The 22,397-nt window shown below is 33.6% G+C and overlaps 2 protein-coding genes across 13 annotated transcripts in view; one reads left to right on the top strand and one right to left on the bottom strand.

Annotated features, from left to right (window-relative positions):
• Nucleotides 1–11,034: 11,034 nt before the first annotated feature.
• Nucleotides 11,035–14,250, top strand: LOC113498017 (growth/differentiation factor 8-like; the record flags this gene model as incomplete). Its single annotated transcript, XM_026877895.1, has 2 exons — nt 11,035–11,481; nt 11,945–14,250. Coding segments are annotated over 2 exons (831 nt in total), but the record flags the coding sequence as incomplete, so codon positions are not given.
• A 2,341-nt stretch (nt 14,251–16,591) lies between these two features.
• LOC113498009 (latrophilin Cirl) overlaps nt 16,592–22,397 on the bottom strand; it is a 292,737-nt gene continuing 286,931 nt past the window's right edge. For 9 of the 12 annotated variants that reach the window (XM_026877875.1, XM_026877874.1, XM_026877876.1 and 6 more), the window contains 3 exons: nt 21,984–22,199; nt 19,647–19,940; nt 16,592–18,013 (listed from right to left, as the gene is read on the bottom strand). In XM_026877875.1, coding sequence (XP_026733676.1) covers nt 17,177–18,013; nt 19,647–19,940; nt 21,984–22,199 — 1,347 coding nt within the window. In that variant the 3' untranslated portion in view covers nt 16,592–17,176. Of the gene's footprint in view, nt 18,014–19,646; nt 20,849–21,983; nt 22,200–22,397 lie in introns of those variants that run through there. The other 3 variants (XM_026877885.1, XM_026877883.1, XM_026877884.1) reach the window with 3 other exon arrangements.

Here is a 22,397-nt window from a genome sequence, read left to right as displayed (position 1 = left end):
TTATCTATACTAATATATAAAGCTGAAGAGTTTGTTGTTTGTTTGAACGCGCTAATCTCAGGAACTACTGGTCCAAATTGAAAAATTATTTGTGTTGAATAGACCATTAATCGAGGAAGGCTTTAGGCTAACCATAAATCATAAACCATCACACTGCGACTAATAGCAGCGAAGATACAATGGAAAATGTGAAAAAAGCAGGGCAGGTATAAATCATAACTTATATCTTCTACCCACGGGGACGAAGTCGCGGGCAACAGCTAGTCTGTAATATAAGTGTACTAATAAGCCTACATGTATACCAAATTTCGTCCAAATTCGTTCAGTCATTTTCGCGTGAAGAAGTAACAAACATCCCACCATAATTACAAACTTGCACGTCTAAAAGATTAGTAGGATATTGGACTAAGTTGCACTTTCACGATGTCATTTAACAATGGGTTGTAAAAGATTTACGCAAACTTCCCCGTCTCCTTAGGGCTTTTACTGCGAGAGAAGAAACGGCGAAACAGCACATCACAACCATCAAGCACCAGAAATCTAAATAATCATGTCACTGAATTGGATGTCCTAGTTCTTAAAGAAGATCACAGCTACGACAAAAGAGCGCGAAACTAGAAATGCAAGCCAAAAGATCATCGGTACATCAAAGATGGAAATGGAAGCTTAAATCTAATTGTTATTCGCATCATTCGCAAATAAAGAATTTGAATCCAACCAATACCGTTTCGTCATGACATATCCTTGATACAATAAACCATCCATCATCCTTCCAAACATCAATCTCGCAAAGAGTTGCTTAACCTCCCAAACTGAATGACCTGCGAAAATTACGTGCCCATATTATGTACTTACAGAACTTACGTTTAAGAAACATCCTTATCCAATACAATCATGCAAGAAAAATCTGAGAAAGGGTCATTGGCGCACGGCGGCGTGTAGTGAACGACCCCGGGTATGGTCAGCTTGTGCGCCTGCGCCGGTTACTGCGAGGTGCGTGCGCGCAGACGCGCTGTCGCGAGCGCTGCGTACTGCGCGCAGAAAAAATCATTATGACTTTACTTGTATAAGGAAAGTGTAGTGATAAGTGACGTAACACGAGATTTGAACTAATTTATTTACGCTATGAAGGAAGAAATATGTATGTCGCAGATTTTTTTTACTTTTATCTGACATTTCTGTAGGCTGTTTGAAAAAAATACTTTTTTTTTTGTTAATTATGAGCTACGGAGTACAGATAAGTTGTAGCTTAAAAATAAAGTACTTATTTAAATCTGGTAAGACTGGAAGCTAGCCCAAAATATCTTGGAAAATGGCTAGAAAAAAGTCTGTCAAAAAGTTTTACAGCTTAAAAAAGCTTCTAGAAGTAAAAGCGTCTATATATAGCTACATTACGGTGTAATACCTAAAATTACATAGATAAAAAAAGTATTATAGATAAAGAGTTTTAATACAGTAATAAAACTTCTGCGGTCACTTTCAAAGATAAAAAGTAATGCAAGTGCTAGTAGCCATAACAATAATATTATCTATTATTTAAGTACTTAACGATGTGATGCTTTTAAATACAATTACCATATGTATTCTTCTTCATTTTTAACAAGAAATTTTTGCATTCTTTTCTTCAATCAATCCCTTTAAGGTATACTTCAAGAACTTAAAAAAACATCAAACAATTACTACTATAAAACGCATTAAACGTTGAAAGCAAAACTTTTCACCACTTGGTAGGAGTGTACAATTAAACAAATTGAAAAATCAAAAAGGTAAAATTCACTTAGATACCGCTCAAAATCGACCTTGTGGCCTAAAAAATACGGTTGATTATGCGAATTGAGTGCGAAATGTACATGATTCAATTTTGTTGAGCCCACGCGGTTTGGTCAATGCGGGTTGGGTTTAGGTTCAGAACGCACCAGTCTTGCTTGGACCGTTCTCATGCGCGCGCGTCTGATATTTTGAAAATGGATTCCGCGGAAAACGAATTTTTCGATTCATATTTCGAAATCGGTTGAATTTGTTTCTTTTTGATGCATTGCGTGTTGTGTTTGTTTCTGAGTTTCGTTCCTTAAGAGCCGGTGTATGGTAAGTATGGTTTTCTATAAATTTTGTTTATCGATTTTGAGAGTGTACGTTAAATGTTTGGAATCAAAATTATTATTCTTACTTTTGGCGTAAATGTTGCAACGGTGATAAGATTAAAAGTTTTTTGGAAAACGTTCTCATTACTTATCTATATTTTTCTACGGTCCTTATATATTTTAATAATTAAATTCTATTTTAATTTATTGTATGTAACTTTATGTTGTTTAAGTTTTTATAACTCATATTTACGGACATTTTATCTAGACTTTAATCTGGGTTCACCAAAAATATCAATAAAATCCCTGTCTCACAGTGGCTGTTTAGAAAAAGCCTTGATAACACCTACATTTATCTATGTATTTAAGTTCATTTAATAGCAATATTGACTGGCGCTTTGGTCTAGTGGTTATTAGCTGTGACTGCTATAACAGAGGACGTGGGTTCGATTCCCGCCCAGGACAAATGTTTGTGAGAGGAGCTTCGTGCTGTATTTATTCTATATTTGGGAGTAATTTATTAATAATATGTATGTTTTAAGAACTATAAATTTGCTTAGTTGGACACTAGATGGCATTGTGTGAAGGTTTGTGGAATATTGATATTTTTTAAGATAGCAACACCAAACGCTATTTTAAAACTAAAACAAAAAATGTGCGTTCCTAAATCTCAGGCATTGCATTTGCTCTTTGCATTTTTCATATATTTTACATTTTATTTTTACCCTAACTGTTGTTTAATCATCTCTTATATTTAAAGAATGTAAATAAAAAAAATATGAAAATACGCTTTTGGCATGAAAGGGACTTACGAAGAGACAACAATGCACATTAAATGAATCCAAAATCAAATCAAGTCTGTACAAATAGGCCAAAGAAAAATCATTTAGAAAAAAATCTTGGCCTTCTAACAAACTTAAGAGCGTACCTACTAACCATAGCTTAACTTTAATTTTCATTTGCATCATATTATTATAGCCAGAAAAACAATAAATTCTTAAAAATTACAAACTGTTTAGCCATCACTTGCTTTTACTCAAAATTGCAAATTATTCTCGTATTTTTTTGTACGGAATTCCACGTCTTGAATCCAAATCGCACTTGACCGGTAACACATAATTACAAATATTCTACTTTCATAATTAACTTTATGATTTGCTGGCTCGCACTTTTCTACAACGACCCAATTCTTCTACTTATTAATTTGATAGCCGAGTACACATATGTTCCTAGAATAAAGATCGTTACTCTAAATTGGTTTTAATGAAGAAAACTTCAAACTTCCCAGTTTTACACTACGTGTCATGGAAAAAGAAACCTTATTCCTCGTGAAAACGTATTGAATTTAATTGATTCATTTATGTATCCCCTCATAACGGCATAATCGAATCGATCATAAGTTAAGCTATGCTTGACGCGGTGGGTCCGTAGATGGGTGACCATCTTTATCATAACGAGTCCCTCCGTGTTTCGGAAGGCACATTCAATTGTGGATACCGGCTGTTATTCATTCATCTTTGACAGTTATGCAGGTATTCAGAAGCTTGAGAGTCTGACAACCAGTCTAACTAAGAGGTATCGTGTTGGCCAGGTGAGGAGGTCAGATAGGTGAAACACTAATACTTAGCTGAATCTTGTAAGACTGGAAGCCGAAACCAACCTAGAGCAGATTAACTAATATTAAAACTAAAGTCAATACAAAAAAAAGTAGTTTTCAAATCCAGTCGCCTAGTTCCTATTTTTCTCAGGGCCTACAGTGTTCCAAAAGTAATGTATGTACATCCTTATCTATACCTCTACCTACCTATTAAGTTCAGTGAAATGCAAAACTTTGAATTTGTTCAGTTTTAGTATAGGACAGACCAGGATTGTCAGTTAGACTAAAGGGATGAAACAAACCTATTATGAAATTAATTATAATTGATTCTCAAATTGCGTGAAATCCAATGAGTAATTCTGTTTATATCTTGGAAACCGGGTGCAGTTTTGGATTTCCCTATTCTCAGCAGGAAACTGACTAAGCAAAGCGTTTATTCATTTATATCATAAAATGCATCTTTAGTTTCCATCCTATATTCAGGGAATACATATAGATGTACTGAACCAGACTCTTTAGAACCACACAAAACTTAAAAGGAAGTGCCTTTAAATTGTCGCAGCATTGCAACTGTCGCCAAATAAATTAATTTGCTTTTGGATCAACGTCACCCTTTTTACTAAAAGTCAAATCCTTAATTTCTAGAAGTTATGATTAGTTCAGATTCGATAAATAAAAACGAATCTTTTAATAAAATACATAACTTCGTATTCAATGTAATCATAATAAAAGAATATTATTTTTTATTAAAAACTAAGAAATTTAAAAAATGTTATTTTTCTCGTCAAATGTCATCGTCATCTCTTCTTAGGCACTTCCACCAGAAATTCCTATGTTCCATGCTCCATCACAAAAACTGTGCCTGAATAATGATTACTGTGAAACAATTGGCAAAAATTGCAGCGTGCAAGCGTGACGTCACCTTATTAGTCATGCCTAGATAATGTGGCTACCTAGACAAACACACTACAAACGATTATGAGGACTCTTCTTTATATTTCCTTTATCAGCGCGATCTTCCATTGATGAGGTCCTTCTAGAAAGTTGTAGGGCATTCGGAAAAGGACAGTATATTGGTAGAAACGAATTCAGATCCTCTTTTTTTAAGTCGGTAAGCCATACTTCTTCTTATTTTTAAACGACTTTCGATCTAATTCTTGTGGCACATTCAACTAAATTCAAGTAATTTGCACTAAGGAGGCATCCAGTCAGATCTACGATCACAAAAACGCATATCCTACGCCAAGACCGAACCCGCGACACGTCACGCACACTGGGTTTTGCGTGGTAACCTGCACCACTTGACTATAGGTGCATTCATGCAAAACATCATGCATTATTCAATTATAACGTGCTGGTTAACATTTTGGCGATTTACATAATTTCAAATACATTTTATTCTATTGTAAAAATATCAAATTTAACAGCCAAGAATTTAATAAAAAAAATATGTACTACTATGACTTGTAGACCTGACAACAAGTAGAATGGAATAGAATTTATTTGACAGAGTATTATGAAAATTCTGACAATAAGTGTAGTACCTACGCTTACCGTTCATAGGAAAGCAACTAGCAACGGATTTTTTTGCCACCTAACGAGCATCTCTGCTCATATATTATACACGGTGATTTTTTAGTCGTCTTACAAAAGGAGCCCAGTTTATGTATCCGACGTAAAATACCCCTAGGCGCAATTATTTTTATATCATCAACTAAGATAATAAGTACGAAGAAAAATTAAACAAAATAAATCTGAAACATACTCTAAAAAATGATAAAAACGCCGCCGCCCGCGCCTCTCACCATTGTACATTACAAGGCTCGGACCGCGCTCGCGCCAGAGCTGTGTTTCTAAAAACCTACGAATTGCATCATAATATTGAACAAAATTGCATTTTAAATTTATTCAAATCTCATAAATACCTATTTTTTATTATGAACGTGTTCTAGTCATTGGATACATGAACTGGGCTGCTTTTGTAAGACGACTAAAAAATCACCGTGTATATCAAATCTTCTCCAAGCTTCTATCTCGCGATAACTCACCAATCCACGTGGACGTCTAAACAAAGAAGATTGATCCAACAATTTAAAGCATTTTTGACTACATTTACACAGGATTTCATAAAATAAATTAGATAATGTTTACGTAATCTCACGTTTTATACATTGCTTACTATAATTAGATTAAAAATTGGTTGAAGATGAGATAGCATTTGAATTCCTTATAAGTAAATTGGACTTATTAATAGAGGCTCGTAGCTAAGGTGTAAGATTGACAGATTATGTAGGTTACAAGATGTCATACAGGGCTATAATGTAAAAAAAGAAACAGTTAATGTGCTTAATACACCCTTTAAAAATCTGAGGTGTTTGTTTCCTGTGTAGTTTACCATACGACATTTTACTGGTTGGACTCGAGCCTACGAATTTGACTTGGCAGTCTAACAGGATCGGCTAGAGTCGCGCATAGTATTCGTGAGCGATCCCGTGACTCCCGGTTAGTCGTTAGGTTTTTACTGTTTTACGAAAAGTAAGGTACAAAATAAATAAAACATAAGGAGGAATTGAGAAAATCCTCCTTTTTGATGTCAAATGAAAGAGCAGACAACATCAGATGACAGAGCAAGTTATTTGTATACTTTCTGTGATTTAAATTTTATTGAATTGTCAAAATATGAAGTCCAAATTGACAAATTGTGTAGGACTTTCGCCGACGATACCGATTAAAAATATGTTCAATCATTTAATACTTAAGATTGCTCAGCAACAGTTAGTACTCACAACGAACCTATCGTTAACTGTCAGTTAAACGAAACCCAGCCCGAAATAAAACAACTAAACTAACTTTTCAAACTACGATGTACGTCTGTTTCTCATAAACCAAAATGATTGGAAGAAAACATGATTGATAGCAGTAATCTAACCAGACTAGTTCATCTCTACGCAGCATCTTCGAACGATCTATTAGATCTGAATCAGATGACGTAGGCGAAGGGGAGTTTCTAGGTGCAAATGTACGTAAATTAGATTGAACAGATTAATTTCTTGAGAAACCCAGTGCGCTTAAATATCTTCTGGCTATTACTGATTTAAATACAAACACAGGTGTGGTTAAGCGTGATACGGTATTGGATTCATTTGGAAACGACTTTTTTTTGGTTATGGATTTGTGAGCAGGAAGGATGTTTGATCTCTGGTTTGTTCTTTTGGAGGTATTCCACCCCTAAAAGGAGGTTAAGGTTCAGTCCGCTTCGTCTTCCGAGGAAATAGATGTCCATAAGGATTCCTCTGCCATGGCAAAAAGGTTTCATTGTATTCTGACAATCGCCAACCAACTAGCCTACTTGACGCAATCACAAGAATACCCTGATTATTTTTATAATATAATATGTAATCGTTCTGGATCTACTTCGGAAAGTTCTCACAAAGATTGGAGACGGTTTATACTCCTTATTGGATGTCCCAGGGCAAGGTCTCTGCGTGTGTTTGTATCCTATGTGTTCTGCTCTTACTCAGTCTATGGTTGAGTAGTTGAGCGAGTAGATGTCGCTTGCTGGTACAGGCTTGCTCTGATCGATCAGATCAAGAAATTAATTTAAATGGTCTGGACTTTAAAATAGACAGTGGCCTCTGAGTTTATTTGAAGGTAGTCAGATAGGAAATGTCGACTCTAGCAAACATAAGAAAAATACGAAAAAGTGATTATATTGTAGCTCTTACATATAAAATCAACGATAAATGTAGTACTTATTTATTACATATTGTATTGAAACTACATCAATATAAGCCTTTGCTTCAAATCTATCGCCTGGAAGTTGACGATGTAAAGTACGAAAAACATCAAACGGAATTTTGGTACATAAGGATATTAGGTACCTTAATATAAACGTTTATACGAATATAATACGTGACGGGTACAGTATAGCACTGTTTTTATCCTGACATATATTTATTGCCACTTAAGTAACGTTCTTATTATTTTTAGAATGCATCTCGCCTTTGACATCATAAAGATAATTTAAATGTTACAATGTTAACTTTTTATGTATTTTAAATATTGAGTCTATTAAATTATCTACTATTAATAATTATTATTAATCATTTTCACCTGATAAGCTATTTAAAAAGTCCTATCTATATTAATCGCAAAAGCTAAATATTGCGACATTGGCCAAAATGATGCAAAAAATCTGCATTTTGTAATTGAATTTTATTTTCTTTTAGGTAAAATGTAAAGTACTTTCTAGATAATTAAAATAAAGTCTTGCATCAAGACACTTTCGCGTCACGCCTCATGCTGTATCACGATGCTAGCTAAAAGGTGTTTTTAATAGACCTCAACCTCATTGGGCACAAATATTGGCTTCTGATTATGGAAATATATTTTCTCTTCTTGTCTTTCAACTCCCGTTTCAACCCCTTTTATCCTTGTGTCGCTTAACACATTCAAGGCACAGAGACACCAAGACTCAGAATAGGCATTTGTGGATTCGAACCCGAAACACATCGCGCACATTGGATCTGGCATGGTGACCCCAACCCAACCACTTGACTAACCGTTCTAATTTCTTAGAGTTCTGTACCAATTAGTAAATTCGTTACAGAAAAAATTAGCTCTCAAAAAACTTTCCACACCTTAACTCTAAATTGGTTCGCAGCACACGGAATCCTAAATCAAGCCATTCTAGGTATCCATGGTATCCTGACATTGGCAAGAACCAAACCCACCTGTTTTCCATCAACAAACCGAAAAAACTTAATTGTAAACACCCGTTAACGGATTTATACACATGCTGTCAAAATCGAACATGTTTCACCGTTGTATGTGGAATACTTGTGAAATATTACAGCTGAAATATCGCGGTGATGCTATCCTATGTGGGTGGAATTGGTTTTTTTTTTACCTAGATGAACGAACTCTTTATTTTTAGACATTTCTTTAACACCTGTTCAGTGCGCGAACTTTAAACTGAGTCTGTGTTTCGTGGACCGGGCTGTTAGCAGGTAATGAGAGAAACCTCTTTAACTATTATTTTTTTGGGTTTTTGTTTTAATATTTTTGTTACTTGATTTTGTTCTGTTGGTGTTCAATTGTTGTTCCTTTTTTAGCATTTTTTGATTTGTATATTTTTTTAATTTTAGTGAGTGATTTTTTCTTTGTTTAGTTCTCGTCTACGTGTCACTTGTTTCAGTGCGCCATTGAATTAGTAGCTTCTTTTACCAATCAATAAAACAGGGTACACAATAAGAGTTTACTGTTTAATTCTCAAAACAGGGTACTGGTTTTTATTTAAGCTTCTATCTGCTAATTTTGTGCATTATCCCTGACACATTTTTTGCGGTAGGTAAGGAGTTTTATATTTTACTATAAATGATTCGCAAAATACTTTGATAGTCATCAACCTTGATACTTGTGAGAGATATAACCCATGCCAAGTTCGCGCGTAGGTCAGGTCGATCAAATATAGTGGTAATTAATTAAATATACACGTGTAAATTCTAAATAAAATATATATTTATTTTTATTTTACACGTGCTCGCTGGAGTTTTTTTTATGTTTGTTTAATTGACAGTCGATACGAAAATGCAGTGGTATAATTTTGAAGAGTTATTCTCTTAAAAGAGATTTACAAGAACTAAATTTATTTTGAATAAACTTTTCTGTGTTTATTCTATTCATAAGACAACTTTAAGGTAAGAAACCAGGTCTAACATGCAAAGACCTTGTTGTGAACTTTAATCTAAGATGTAAAACTAATTTGGACAATTGAAGGCGTTACTTTCCAAGCTATGGAATACTATGACACCTGCGTTATAACAAGATTATTATTTCCTTTTTAATAATTCTAAACAAATACCTGGTAACTTCTTATATATATTTAACCATCAATAATACAATTTTACATATTGTTTTATTATTTCAAAATTAAACAGCAAATTAAGCACCTAATATCCAATAATAAAATTAAAAAAGTCTGAAACGGATTACTCAGAGATCCATTGAGATGTAAGTCGACCGGAATCGTGTTTAATGAAATTAATTGTACCATCGGATATACGGATGTGTTAATTAGAGACGTAGTTCCAACTTGTTGCCCTTAGCATACTTGCAAATGAGATGCAGTTAGTGCAATCTACTCTCTGCCTTGTTTAAGTTTTAAGGGGTCAGCTTAATCTTTTTTCATGTCTTTCATATACTCATATATTTCTTAATTATTGACTTTCATATTTTATTACAAACTTACTTAAACTCAGAATAACAACTTAAAATAAAGACCTTATTAAAAAAATAGATTATCTTATATAGGATAGTTTGTAGGATGGACAACGTTACGTTATTTAACTGTCTAAGTTTTAATTTTTTTTTTGGCTTTTTTAGCAATATTATGAATATGAATCTTATAAATAGTGATCAGTAACTAATAATAGAATTAAATATAGTAAAATGTAGAAAAAATATGTCTTTAAAAACTTAGGTTTAATTATTAATTTAGTTTGAATGACTATACATGTTTTTCTCTTTCTTTTCAGATGAGATGACGAGATCCGAGCAAGAACAAGGATTGCAACAAGCCATCGTTAATTAAACCAATGTTTAACGTTGTTAAACAAATCTTTTTAAATCAACACTAAACCTACTAAATCCATATAATAATATCGTAATTCTATCCACGTCAAATAAGGCCATAAATTAGGTCTACAAATAAAATAAATATTGGTTTTCGTTACTTAAACGGATTATACACACAAAAAAAGTTTTTAAACAAAATTTAAATATATTTCGACAAAATTAAATAGCGAAAAATAATAAAACAATTTTGAGTAAAAATAATCCTTTTTAGATATTTATTTTTCTCCAAATTGTTTTATTGTAAATGGTATATTTTTTACTTTTTGTTAACTTTTGCGATGTGATTGTTTGGTGATGAACTATTGTGGTTTTTAGTGGGTATAGTTTTCAGAGTGGCGGCTCTGACTTATTATATTCCATTAAAAACCTGTTGTATGGAGATGTATGAAATGGTTCGTAAATGTTGATGAAAAATGAAAAATATACCTTATTCGGGTACAATATATGATGATAAATGAACAAATTATGCGGATAGCCAAGAAAAGCGTTTTTAGATTATAAGGATTACAATTTTCGGCTGCATGCTATTAGGGATTCGATATCTATTTACACATATTAAGGAAAATATGTATTTTATTATTGAACAGGTAGTATAGATACGACTTAGACGATGTTTTACAAATGGGCTAAAGACTAGATTACAGAGTAAATTAAATCAAAAAGGGCACGAACTTAGTTCAACAACATATGACAGTAAATTAAAACCTTTAACATGTTCAAAATAATTACAAAATCATTTTTCAATCAACAGACACTCGGCGGCACAGTCACTTCAAAGGTCTCAAAGTAATTAACTTCAGATTCACGAACAAGGTTCTACAAAACGAGCTGGACGAGGCCGTCCTCAACCTTCACGTCCAAGAGCTGGAGGCGAGGAACACCACCATCGACCCTGAGGAACCCTTCACCATCACCCTACAAGTCAGCAGGGTCACACGCAACAACCAAGGAAGCAAGGCCTCCGTGCCCTACACTGACAACTCAGTCAAGATGACACGTAAAGAGTTAAGATCTGGTAAATGGCTGAAGATCAACGTGACTACCATGGTCGCGGAGTTCTGCAGACTCCCGAGGGAGAATTTAGCAATAGTTGTGAGAGTACAAGACTCGAAGAATAGAATGAGCTTGGTTGTGCCGCATCCGAGCTCAGACTCGAATAACGCTTTGGTAAAGTATTTTTTATATTTTTCTGTATTTTTTTTTATTTTTATATGACAATACTTTACCTGGTACTTAGATATATGAGCGCGATGTTTCATTAGTACGTAACAAGCATTTTTGTGATACACGAATGCTTGTCCTCAGTCTGGTCGTCTCTGTGCATGTCACTCGAGACTTGTATGACCACCCGACACAATTATTAGATTAATTCATGACCTGGTGGTTTTTAAAATAAAAAATAAGTACCTCGATCATATTTTCTTAAGTTATTCGGTTTTTTGTGGAAGGATTTGGGGGAGGCCTTTGCTCAGCAGTGGGACACAGTGGGCAAGAAAAAATAAAATTGTTTTTGTTGAACTTCATCGTGTAATAAACGGACGAAAAATCCTGTTGCGTTCTCTACCTCGCGTTTTTTGTGCTATTGCAATTTTTTTTCTGATAAATATATGTATATGTTCTTTATTTCCAGATGCCATACATAGAAGTAAGTCTAAAGGACAACTCGCACAAGCGCACGCGCCGCACCATCGGTATGGATTGCACAGAAAACTCGAAAGAAGCGCGCTGTTGTCGGTACCCCCTAGTTGTAAACTTCGAAGAGTTTGGATGGGACTGGATCATAGCACCGAAGATCTACGATGCAAACTACTGCAGTGGAGAATGCCCTTACAGCTTCCTTCAGAAGTATCCACACACACATTTGGTCCACCTCGCGGCGCCCCAGGGCAGCGGGGGCCCATGCTGCGCCCCAAGAAGAATGAGCAGTATAACCATGCTGTATTTCGACCACGATTATAATATTATATACGGGACTATACCTGGAATGGTGGTCGAGAGTTGTGGCTGTTCATAGCAACACCTTAGTTTAGGTCCGGATCCAAGCTTGCTCTTTACTTTGCTTGATTTTTTAACCACAAGTAATAAATCCTTATTTCAAAAATCATACAAAAAAACTCTAAATACAGCTTTCAGTGCAAATATCAAACGATTGCAGTAATTTTTAAATATGCCTTCAAATTCTAATTGGTTAAAAAACTTTGTTATCGTTACGCCGATAGTAATTAATGAATTCACAAGAATTTCATTCATTAATTTACGTCATAAAGACTAAATGTTAACCCTCTAATTCTGTAGCTATCTATTGTTTAAACACTGAAAGAAATATTTCTCTTTTTTGTTTTGTTCTATTTTTTTGTAATTTTTTTTTGTCTTGTTTTAATATATTTTGCAGTAAGCTTGGAGCCCGGAGTGTGGAGTCTATAGGTATGTGATATTCGGTTGAAGACTGCAAACCTTTTTGTGTTGTGTGCCGTGAGTGTGAAAATGTACATTTTTTATTTTACGTTTGTACCTACGTCTAGATTAAATTACTCAAAATGTAATGTTCGGGTCATACGAGGTACGAGTGTACGCTAGTACACATAAAAAGTTTCTACATGATCAAAAGTTAACTATTTTTGCAAAATAGATGAAAAACGACTTTCATCTCGATTTAAAAATCAATGTAATATTTTGTTTTCGTAGCATCGTATGACCCATAATCTCATACTTTTATAACATCACTTTGTCAGTAGGTATCACCCATTTCGAGTATATTATATGATATAGCATTTGAGACCGGCCTAAGCATCCCGTGAACAACTATTAATCAAATTCTTATCACTATTTATTCAATTACAACTAAAACCGAGGTTAGTTAGTTCAATTAATTATTTAAAATCAATAATCATGCTTTTTTTCTCAACAGCTTGACCCCTTGAACTTTTTATTGGTTTAAGATAGTAGTGTATAACTCAAGCGATAATAATTATATTTATCGTTTTATTTTTTTTATAAAGCAATTTTATCAAGTCTTTACTACATCTTTGAGTCTCAAAATGGCATTTTTTTTTCTATATTAAGTCTTAATCTAGACTCTGTAATATTCAGTTTCATTTCATAAGCGGGCGTAGTTAGGTTATTTAAAGTAAGACCAGTCAGGTCAGTCATATGACTATTCGAAATGTCATTTTAATACATTTGACAGATTATTAAAATCGTTAACGTTTGTAGGATACCACTTGTACGGTGCCTGAATTCTGTAAATTGCTGAACTTTTAAGACTACCTTTTTATAATAACCTAAATTGCCCGTAAAATATTTCTTTCTTCATGTATTTTTTCATCTTAGTATCTATTCATTCATTTACCATCTAAAGTTAATTATAAGTAGGTAGATCTATGTAATTCGATGTAATGTAATACGTACTTTTGGAATTTCTCTTGATATTGTTTGGATCTCGTTCAAAATTATATTTTTATAATAAATAAAAATTGTTTCTTTTAAGATTCTAGCGGGTGGTGCTTAAGCGATAGTTCATTTATTTATAAATATTATTATTGTAACAGTGCCTACCCTGTATGACGTATTATTTTGGCGTGATCAATATTTTTTTTTAGATATTTTTTTCGTATTTTAAGGTTTTTAGAAAAATTTTAAACGGACGTAGAAATTTCAAAAATTAGATCTCATTTTAAGGCAACAATTCTATAAGTGCCTTCATAAAGATCTCCCAAACGTTTTTGGATAACAAAATAAAAGGAAAAGTGAATGTTTTTTATGAACATTTTAGGGTTATGTATGTTGTGTTAGAATCTATCGACGTAACTTGATTATTGTCAAAACTAACACCTCCATGTTGATAAGTTTTTTTATAAAATAAATTTTCAATTCTTTACGATTCGTATTATTTTCTGGGTGTAAAGTCTTTAAGAAATATATGTCTTCGAAAATCTATATTGTGTATCATTTATTTTATTCCCTTTCAATTACGACCCTATTTTATATACGTCAGTACTTTCGTAGCTACTTGTTATAAGTAATAGACGACATTCGCCAAACGCATACATTTAAGTGGAAAATATTCTGTTTGTAAAAGCTATATTAAATATCTCTATGACATATGAATCGATAATTTAACAGGTTACGATCATTTTGGTCAATTGAAAGCCATTACAACATTTTAGGGTTTCAACATTATTCGATTCTAAGATTATGTAGTATTTTTAGAGACATATTTGAGGGTAGGTATATAAATAAAATGCATCAAATCATATGCGCCGTCCTCACAGAACGACCACTCTTTATTTTTATAAATTTTAATTTATTTACACATTTCCTTTTTTCTACTTTACATTTATGACGTTAACGTTTTTAAAATACATTACAAAAACAAAAAAAAATATATATAACAGAAATACATGAAAAATGTACACTTACATTTATTCAGACAAATGGGAAAAATAGATAGACTAGTATACCCAATTAGAAAAAATAATCATTCCCCAAGAAAAATTTTATCATTCATTTTCCCATTAAAAAGTATTTCATAAATTTTCGCCTAAATGTATAAATGTTTATAAATTAATTGTATTATAGTAAAAAATGGCGGAAAATTTATTAAATACTTCAGTCTAATATATATTGCTTTACATTCAAAATATACATGCAAATCAATGTTGTTATTATTGTACTTTTATCAATTCTAGTGAAACAATTCCTTATCATAAGGACACAGGTATTTGATGTTTTCATTTAATTCTTCACAACTGTCAAACCAAACTTTTTACAAGTTAAAATACTGTACAGCTAATTATTCTTTGAGTTCAAACTAAAATCGAAATTTCATTCGTTCCAGTCAAGTTACCAAGTTAAAAAATACGATCGAAATCAAAGAAAAACATCAAATACCGTCCTATTAAAATAACAGGTATATTCATGGCATTAAAAATCTACATTACGTAGAAATCAGTATTATCATATTTTTTGTCATTTTTTTCTTTATTTTATTTAAACGAGATATTTACGCTAAGTTCTAATGTACAGGAAGTGCACAACATCAAGTAGTGTCAGTCTATAATAGATTGGATGGATGGATTTTTTGAAATATTGACAAATAATTACTAAGCTGCGCAGGTTTTGGTGGGCACACTAAAATAACCTATATCAAGACAGTATTTATATCACAACTAACCTTTTATATGAGTGATCTTTCAACAAACCAAAGCGTCGATCGAATTCCTGAAATGTATGAAAATGACATGTCACTTGACATTAATGACAGTTCACGTGATTGACTTGTCAGTTCAATACACTTGAGCAGTATTATGTTTGCTTGTGTTTGTTGACAGATCATTTGTCTAAAGACTATTAGAAAAGATGACAGTCAAGTGCAACATCGACTCTAGTGTTGTTTCTTTTGTTAAGGCAAATGAAGATAGATATTTAAATATATCTACGTTTTTAATAAACTGTCAAAATGTTAACATGCTCAATACTGGATTTAGACGCAAAACGACAGGTGAAGTTATATCTGTTAATTTGTTACGTTATTTGTACCGATAAATAACGGTTTTATTTTTACATAAAACTTAAATGTATTTTGATATACTGCAGGTATACTTTTCTTGACAAGGTCCTTTAGAGTGGCTATGATCATATTTTAAAGACATTTTATGGTAATGTAATGATATTATCATTTGTGCAATAGGTTTAAAACACGATAACTGTCATAAATGAATTTGCAACATATAAAAGAAATGAGTAATGCAATTTTTGTGCAAATGAAATAGTCGTCTCAAAGTTAAAAGGATAAAATTGCAAAGTTGATTTCAAAATTCAGTTTTATTTATATTAGCAGTCTTAATACAGAAAATGTCTTTAAAACATCATCATTTATATGAAATTTTAAACCTAAACTGTATTCCTATACAGTTATGCTATAAAATTGAATAAAGCATAAGAAACAGTACATTATGGCAGTGACACAATAATGGCTAAAAGCGAACTTAAACTAAACAGAGCAATTCGTTATTGTGTTAAATGAAGATAAAAATACTTTTTGTGTGTCAAAAAAGTACAGAAAAATATCAAAATAACACAAAAGAGCACTTTTTCACGCACTTTAATCCTGTCTTTAATAAAGCTAAACTCGATTATTTACTTATTCTGACGACATTAAAAAAAAACATAAAACAATTTTAGTATATATTTTTGCATTGTTTATAAAAGTATGTATATTATGCAATGTTATTGCACAACATATTTCATTTAAAAAATGCATTGAAAAGAGTATTATTTGATTAAAAAAAATGCATTGCTTCAAAGTTGATTACAACTGCTTTTTACAAAATATACATCACACATGTAAAAATAGACAATATAAAAATGTCAACAGGCTAAAATTTAAAAATACAAAAAGTAGGGTAGTCGGTACTTCATTTATCACAAGAACGAACTGATACATCACAGATATCATACCTACGTAAGAAAACTTGTAATGCGACAGAATGCCATGATTGTAACCGAGCAGTAACGATAGTAAGGTCACACTGGAAGTACTAAATACCTAGTACTAAACGCTAACCATATATACAAAATTACTATTCAACTCGCAATGAGTATATGGTCGCGACACAGAATCTTGAGCCATTATTTTTAAATAGGATCACAGTGAAAAAAGTGATTTAAATTTAAGTCACTATACTATAAATATTAATGTCCACATTATGGCAAGTTTCTCTAAATAAATCTTAAGTGTCGCTAAGACCTCTAAGTCTACGTCCATAGAAAATTTTTCTTTACTAGTTGTTCTGTACAACACAGTCCTGAAACGGTCGATAACACAAAACTCACTGTCTGATCACAAGGTCAATTGCACTGTTTAAAAACTGGGTTGTGATACAGTCCTAGGGTTGCCGCTCTGGGGCTGGTACACGTCATACGAGTTGTGGGGCTCGAGGTGGCAGACCACGTTGTTCTCGCCGTTGAGAACCGCCGCCAGAGCCCTCATGTTGCTCTCCTGAGGCTGGTGGTACGGATGCATCAGCCTTCCGCTCTCATAGTGCCTCTGGTCGTAACGCTCCAGGGTATCCCACTTCCCATACTTCCCGTAGTGCTCCTGTTCATGGTGATGCCTTTCCCCGGGGCTGTAGGAGATCAGCGGCCGGTGGTCCCCAAAAAACTTAGAGCTGGAGGATCCGTGGTGTCCAGGGTTCTGGCGGCAATTATCAGGTCCGGAATTGTCGTCTGACATATCGGACATAAGAGTCTCGTTCCTTTCGATTTCTTCGTAAACTGGATCGTCCTGAATGACGCGGAACTCCTGTTCCGAACCTCTTCGATACATCCTGCCTTGTTGCGAAGCTATTTCCGAGTACGTATGATTGATATTCTGGCTTCCGTGGTGATGATGATGTTTCCTGCGATCATCTTTGTAATGTTTGCGGAAGATCATTTCTTGGCTGCCTGGTGAGTGTTGGGACATGTAAACATGTGGGTTCCGAAAGTCGTGGTTGTAGCTTCTGGTAGTCTGGTAGCCTTGTGGGTGGTGGAGGGGGCTTTCCTCATCCTTGATGGCGTGACGCGGGGAGGGGGGTGCGAGAGGGGCGTCGCACTCGTACGGGCTGTGGAGATGGTTCTGCTGCGCCAGCTGCCGCGACAGCGTGTCGTGATGAGGGAGAGTCGAAGAGTTGACTGGGTGGTGCTTAGAAGAAGTGTTCTGAAATATAAATTATTGCATTAGATTGGTATTTGAGCTTAATTTGGGGGTAAAGACAGCTCAATTGTTATTTCGTTGATTTAATTAAAATTAATCAGTTGAAATAATACTAAGAATTACATTTTACTGTTGGAGAATTAATAATATTATTTTACTCGATATAAAAGAGCGAAGGAATTTATATATATGTACAGTGCTTTGTAAATAATTTAAAACCGTAATTTGGGTTGTATTTCAACATAAATTATTTTTTTTAATGAATCATTAATAATTTGAACTATGCAGATTTTGAATTATAATTCGATAGTTTATTATTAAATTGATAAACATGTTTTTCACCTCAATTAAAAATCACCTCATCGTTGAATTAAATTTATTTATAAGTATATTACATACATTAGTAAAAACCTTATGTTAATAGTTGCAGATGTAAGAGTTCAGTTAATGGTAGTGCTTATCTTAACTAAGTGCTATTAAGTATTAAACCCTATTTTTAACTATCCATGCTGACTGTTTAAGGTCACCGAAATTGTATTAATCAAATTGAACGTTATTTTTAAATTTTCTGATATTATTGACATAAAGTTTAACAGTAAAAATATTTTTCTTAAGATTCTCTTTCAAATCTAAGTACCTAATGAGGCTAAGATAATAAAAAAATCTAAATATGAGATAACTAATAGGATGAAAACTATGGGCAACGGATTTTTGTGATTTAAAAACATCCATTACTTATTATTATTTAAGAAATGTACAAGTCCAGTTCTTGCCCAGTAGTTCCTGGCCTTCAAGGCCAGTAAATCAAAGGTATAAATAAAACATAATTCATAACTTAAGAAAATTGTCTAATATAAATGAATAAGAGGTTATTTGATGGAAAAAAAAACTATTCAATAGCAAAGTTCTTTTTTATGATTTTGAAGAAAATCATTAAAAAAATCTCTGTATATGCCAGCATGGATAATAATGTAAAGGGCAGTGGAAGGAGATGGGTAGGGCGCTATGCGAGTGATGACGTCATGCAATGTCCTCTATTGTAATCTCATGCAGTTAATGTGCGATTCTTTACGATTTAGTAAGATCTTAGGCCCCGATGTGAACCGTCACCAAATGTAAACTAAAAAGTGAGAATATACCTGAAAACAATTGAAAAAAACTGAAAATCTAATTTGTACACAATCATTATGAAATATGATACTTAAAATACTGTAAGATTAAAACTTAAAAGAAGATATTATATTTATTCTAGGGAAAGGTTTCTACGTTCAAAGGATATTAGATATAATTTGCGAGGTATTTTGTATTTGTGTATTGTGATCACTAGACGCAGGATTAAGATGAACAGTCAGCTTTTAATTAATAGATTTCATAATTCAAATTTACATAGAATGATAATTTCTTCTATTCGATTTTTTCATTATTAATCCAAAGGTTAAGTATGATTGAAACTAAGATGATTAAAAAAAATCTAACAATAATTACACTAATATCTATAAATCAAAAAAATACACACGTTATGACAACATAATAAACAGTTCGCTCGTCGAAAACATGTAGATCTTACAAATCGCAATAGAAAAAAACTAAACAAAACATCAAACTCAGACACAAGCAGCTAATGCCCTCCCCTCACCTTCCAGACGTTAGCGGAGTTCGCCATCACGGCCCAGTCGTTCGCGCCAATCGACGCCGCCATCTTGTTCGAAAAGCAAGATGGCGACCGAGACCTCAAATTCTGGTATTCATTAGGAACTTCGATATTATTCCTGTAGCTATGCATCGACGCAATACTCTGAGTGTGTGAGGTAGAATGAGGGATGTTTTGAGGCGTAGGCACGCGCATAGATCTTGCATCGTCACTTGGAACGTAAATTGGTGCTGTTGGTCGAATATTCCATCGTGCTGCCTCCGGTTGGAGATTGTAGCTCTATATATAAAGAACCTTCATATAATACACATATAGACATACTTATATACATATATTACGTAAGATTATTATACTATTTCATTATATGTATAGATAGACGACAGATTGACTAACTATGCGATACGCATTCAGAGATAGGATTCTTATATTTCCAAACTAAGTACATCAATATTTTTAACTGACAGTTAGAAATATTTGATGCTGTTTAGAGATGTTACTGTAACCACCACACCACTAAAGAAAAGGTTAATAGACATTTTGAAATTATTATTAGTTAAGCGTTAGAAGAAGGCTATGAGACAGATAAAAAAGAAAAATAAAATGGACTTACCGTGACAAAAAAAAAAACAACAAGGGAATAAAAGTTAGTGACATTTTACACACAACAAAAATGTTAAAAAACAATTAATAAACAAACAAATTGAGCTGTCTTTAACCAATTAGTCACAAAGCCGGTGGTCTGGTGGTGTGATAATGAGATTTTCTCATAAATTTTGATAGATCCTATCTCAATGGAATGCGTACGCACCTTGCTGGCCATTCTGGCGGTATCCGTGGGGGTATCTGCCGCTGCCGGGGTTGATGGGGCTCCTAAGTTGCGTCATGGGGGCCGGGGGTTCTCTCTCAGGTATATTATGTCCGAAATTAGCCGCTGTCGCGTTTAAACTAGGCCCAAAGTTAGATGACGGCCCGAAATTTTGATTCTCTTGGGAAGTCCGTCTATTTCTGTTTGAATGGTAACTGTGGGCGGCGGCTGCTGCCGCTAGGGATGCGACAGCGGCGTTGTTGACAACATTGTTATTGTTGTGGTTGTTGTTGTTGACAACTACGTTTAATGTCTTGATTATTAGGTTGTTTGTGGTTGACGCTGAGGCCGCTGGCAACCCTGACGTGCTTGCCGTGCTCTGCTATAAGTATACGTTTATATTTGGTGTGTATTTTTTGTGAATACATCTTTTTATTTGTAATAAGTATCATAGCACATTTATAATTGATAGAAAGGTGATTTTTTATAGTATGTTTAGATAAGTATGTATTCCACCACCAATAATTTTCATGCACGTTTTTAATTTGTCAGAATTTATAATTTCATCGCATCTTCAGTTTTAATTTTGTTTAAACTGAATACCTATATGATATGTTTAGAACCACTCAACATAATTTCCCCATTCCCCACCATAACTCAAGCTAGCGTCCTCAAGAATTAATATTGGTGAATAGTCAGAATTTTGTACCGAAGATAGCTTTTTTTAAGCATTGATGATGATGATTAAACCATAACCAATTTACCGTGATCTGTCACTTTGACATTTTGTATTAGCACATATTATTAAAACATGAATATACCAAAAAACCTTAACGACAAATAGTTTTAATTGTAGGATGAGGTATATAGGAAACAGTTCAGTTGTAAAAACTGTCCTATCCCCAAATTTAGCCAACTTCAAAACTAAAAATGTATTCTTAGAACAATAAAAATGTATGCTTAAGCTAGTTTTGAAATTAACCAAATAATATACCAACTGACAGTCGCATTGAATAACAGTTTTTAGCCAAAATATCTATCTCACTCATTAACAATAATAATTGTAATGAATGTGCTTTTACGTCTCTTATGATAGATGAATTACCTGGTGTCAGGGTGTACTGGTTTCCTCAGGATGTTTAAAATTACAAACAAATATAATGTACTAACATTGGATAAGTTATTTGAAAATGGTAAACGATTTCAAATTTCCTTTAAAAAATCATTTTAAAAATCGAAAGCATTTAAAACAATATATTCAATATACTACTGAAATAAATCAGTCGCTAATTTATTTCACATTTGTATGAAAGACACCAAAATAACGATTCTCTATTTTTAGATTACTTAACTTTTTAAGTACATAAACTAATGGATTATGTACAGACAATTTAGCTAAAATTTTCGTTTTCGAATGCGACTGTACTCCCCAATAAAAGCGTGATCCCACCACCAAAAACAAATATCATTATAAACCTAATTATAGCCTATTTTATCTACCAAGTTATGTGACATACCGTGACATCTCTCGGATCGACCACGTCATCGACATCAGCAGCGCTCTGGTGGTACCTCCTGCTCTTGACGGACCCTTGCCTGGTGTCCATGTGGTTGGAGGAGGTGGCTGTGGGGCCGTTGTTGTGCTGCAGGGTCTCTGAGGGTTGCCCGGTGAAGTGCAGGCAGCAGGACAGCCACGGGTGGCGGCGGCCGATGCGAGCGCATTCATTTCGGAACTAGGGGTGTTGAATTGTTTGTTATTGTTTAATTATAGTAAGATTTTTTTTCATTGTTTGTTGGTGAGGTTGTTAATTGGATGGCTCCTTTTTTGTGTTGCTTTGTAAGAAATGTTATTGTGTGTACTGATATTGGGTAATTAATTGTAGATTAAAAGTTGGTACTAGTCATGTGTTGACATCAAAATTTGACCAGTG

This window comes from Trichoplusia ni, chromosome 10 (genome assembly GCF_003590095.1).
Source record: "Trichoplusia ni isolate ovarian cell line Hi5 chromosome 10, tn1, whole genome shotgun sequence".
NCBI classification, from domain to species: domain Eukaryota; kingdom Metazoa; phylum Arthropoda; class Insecta; order Lepidoptera; family Noctuidae; genus Trichoplusia; species Trichoplusia ni.
Note: the sequence above shows the minus strand (reverse complement) of the source record. Positions and strands in the feature narration are given on the sequence as shown.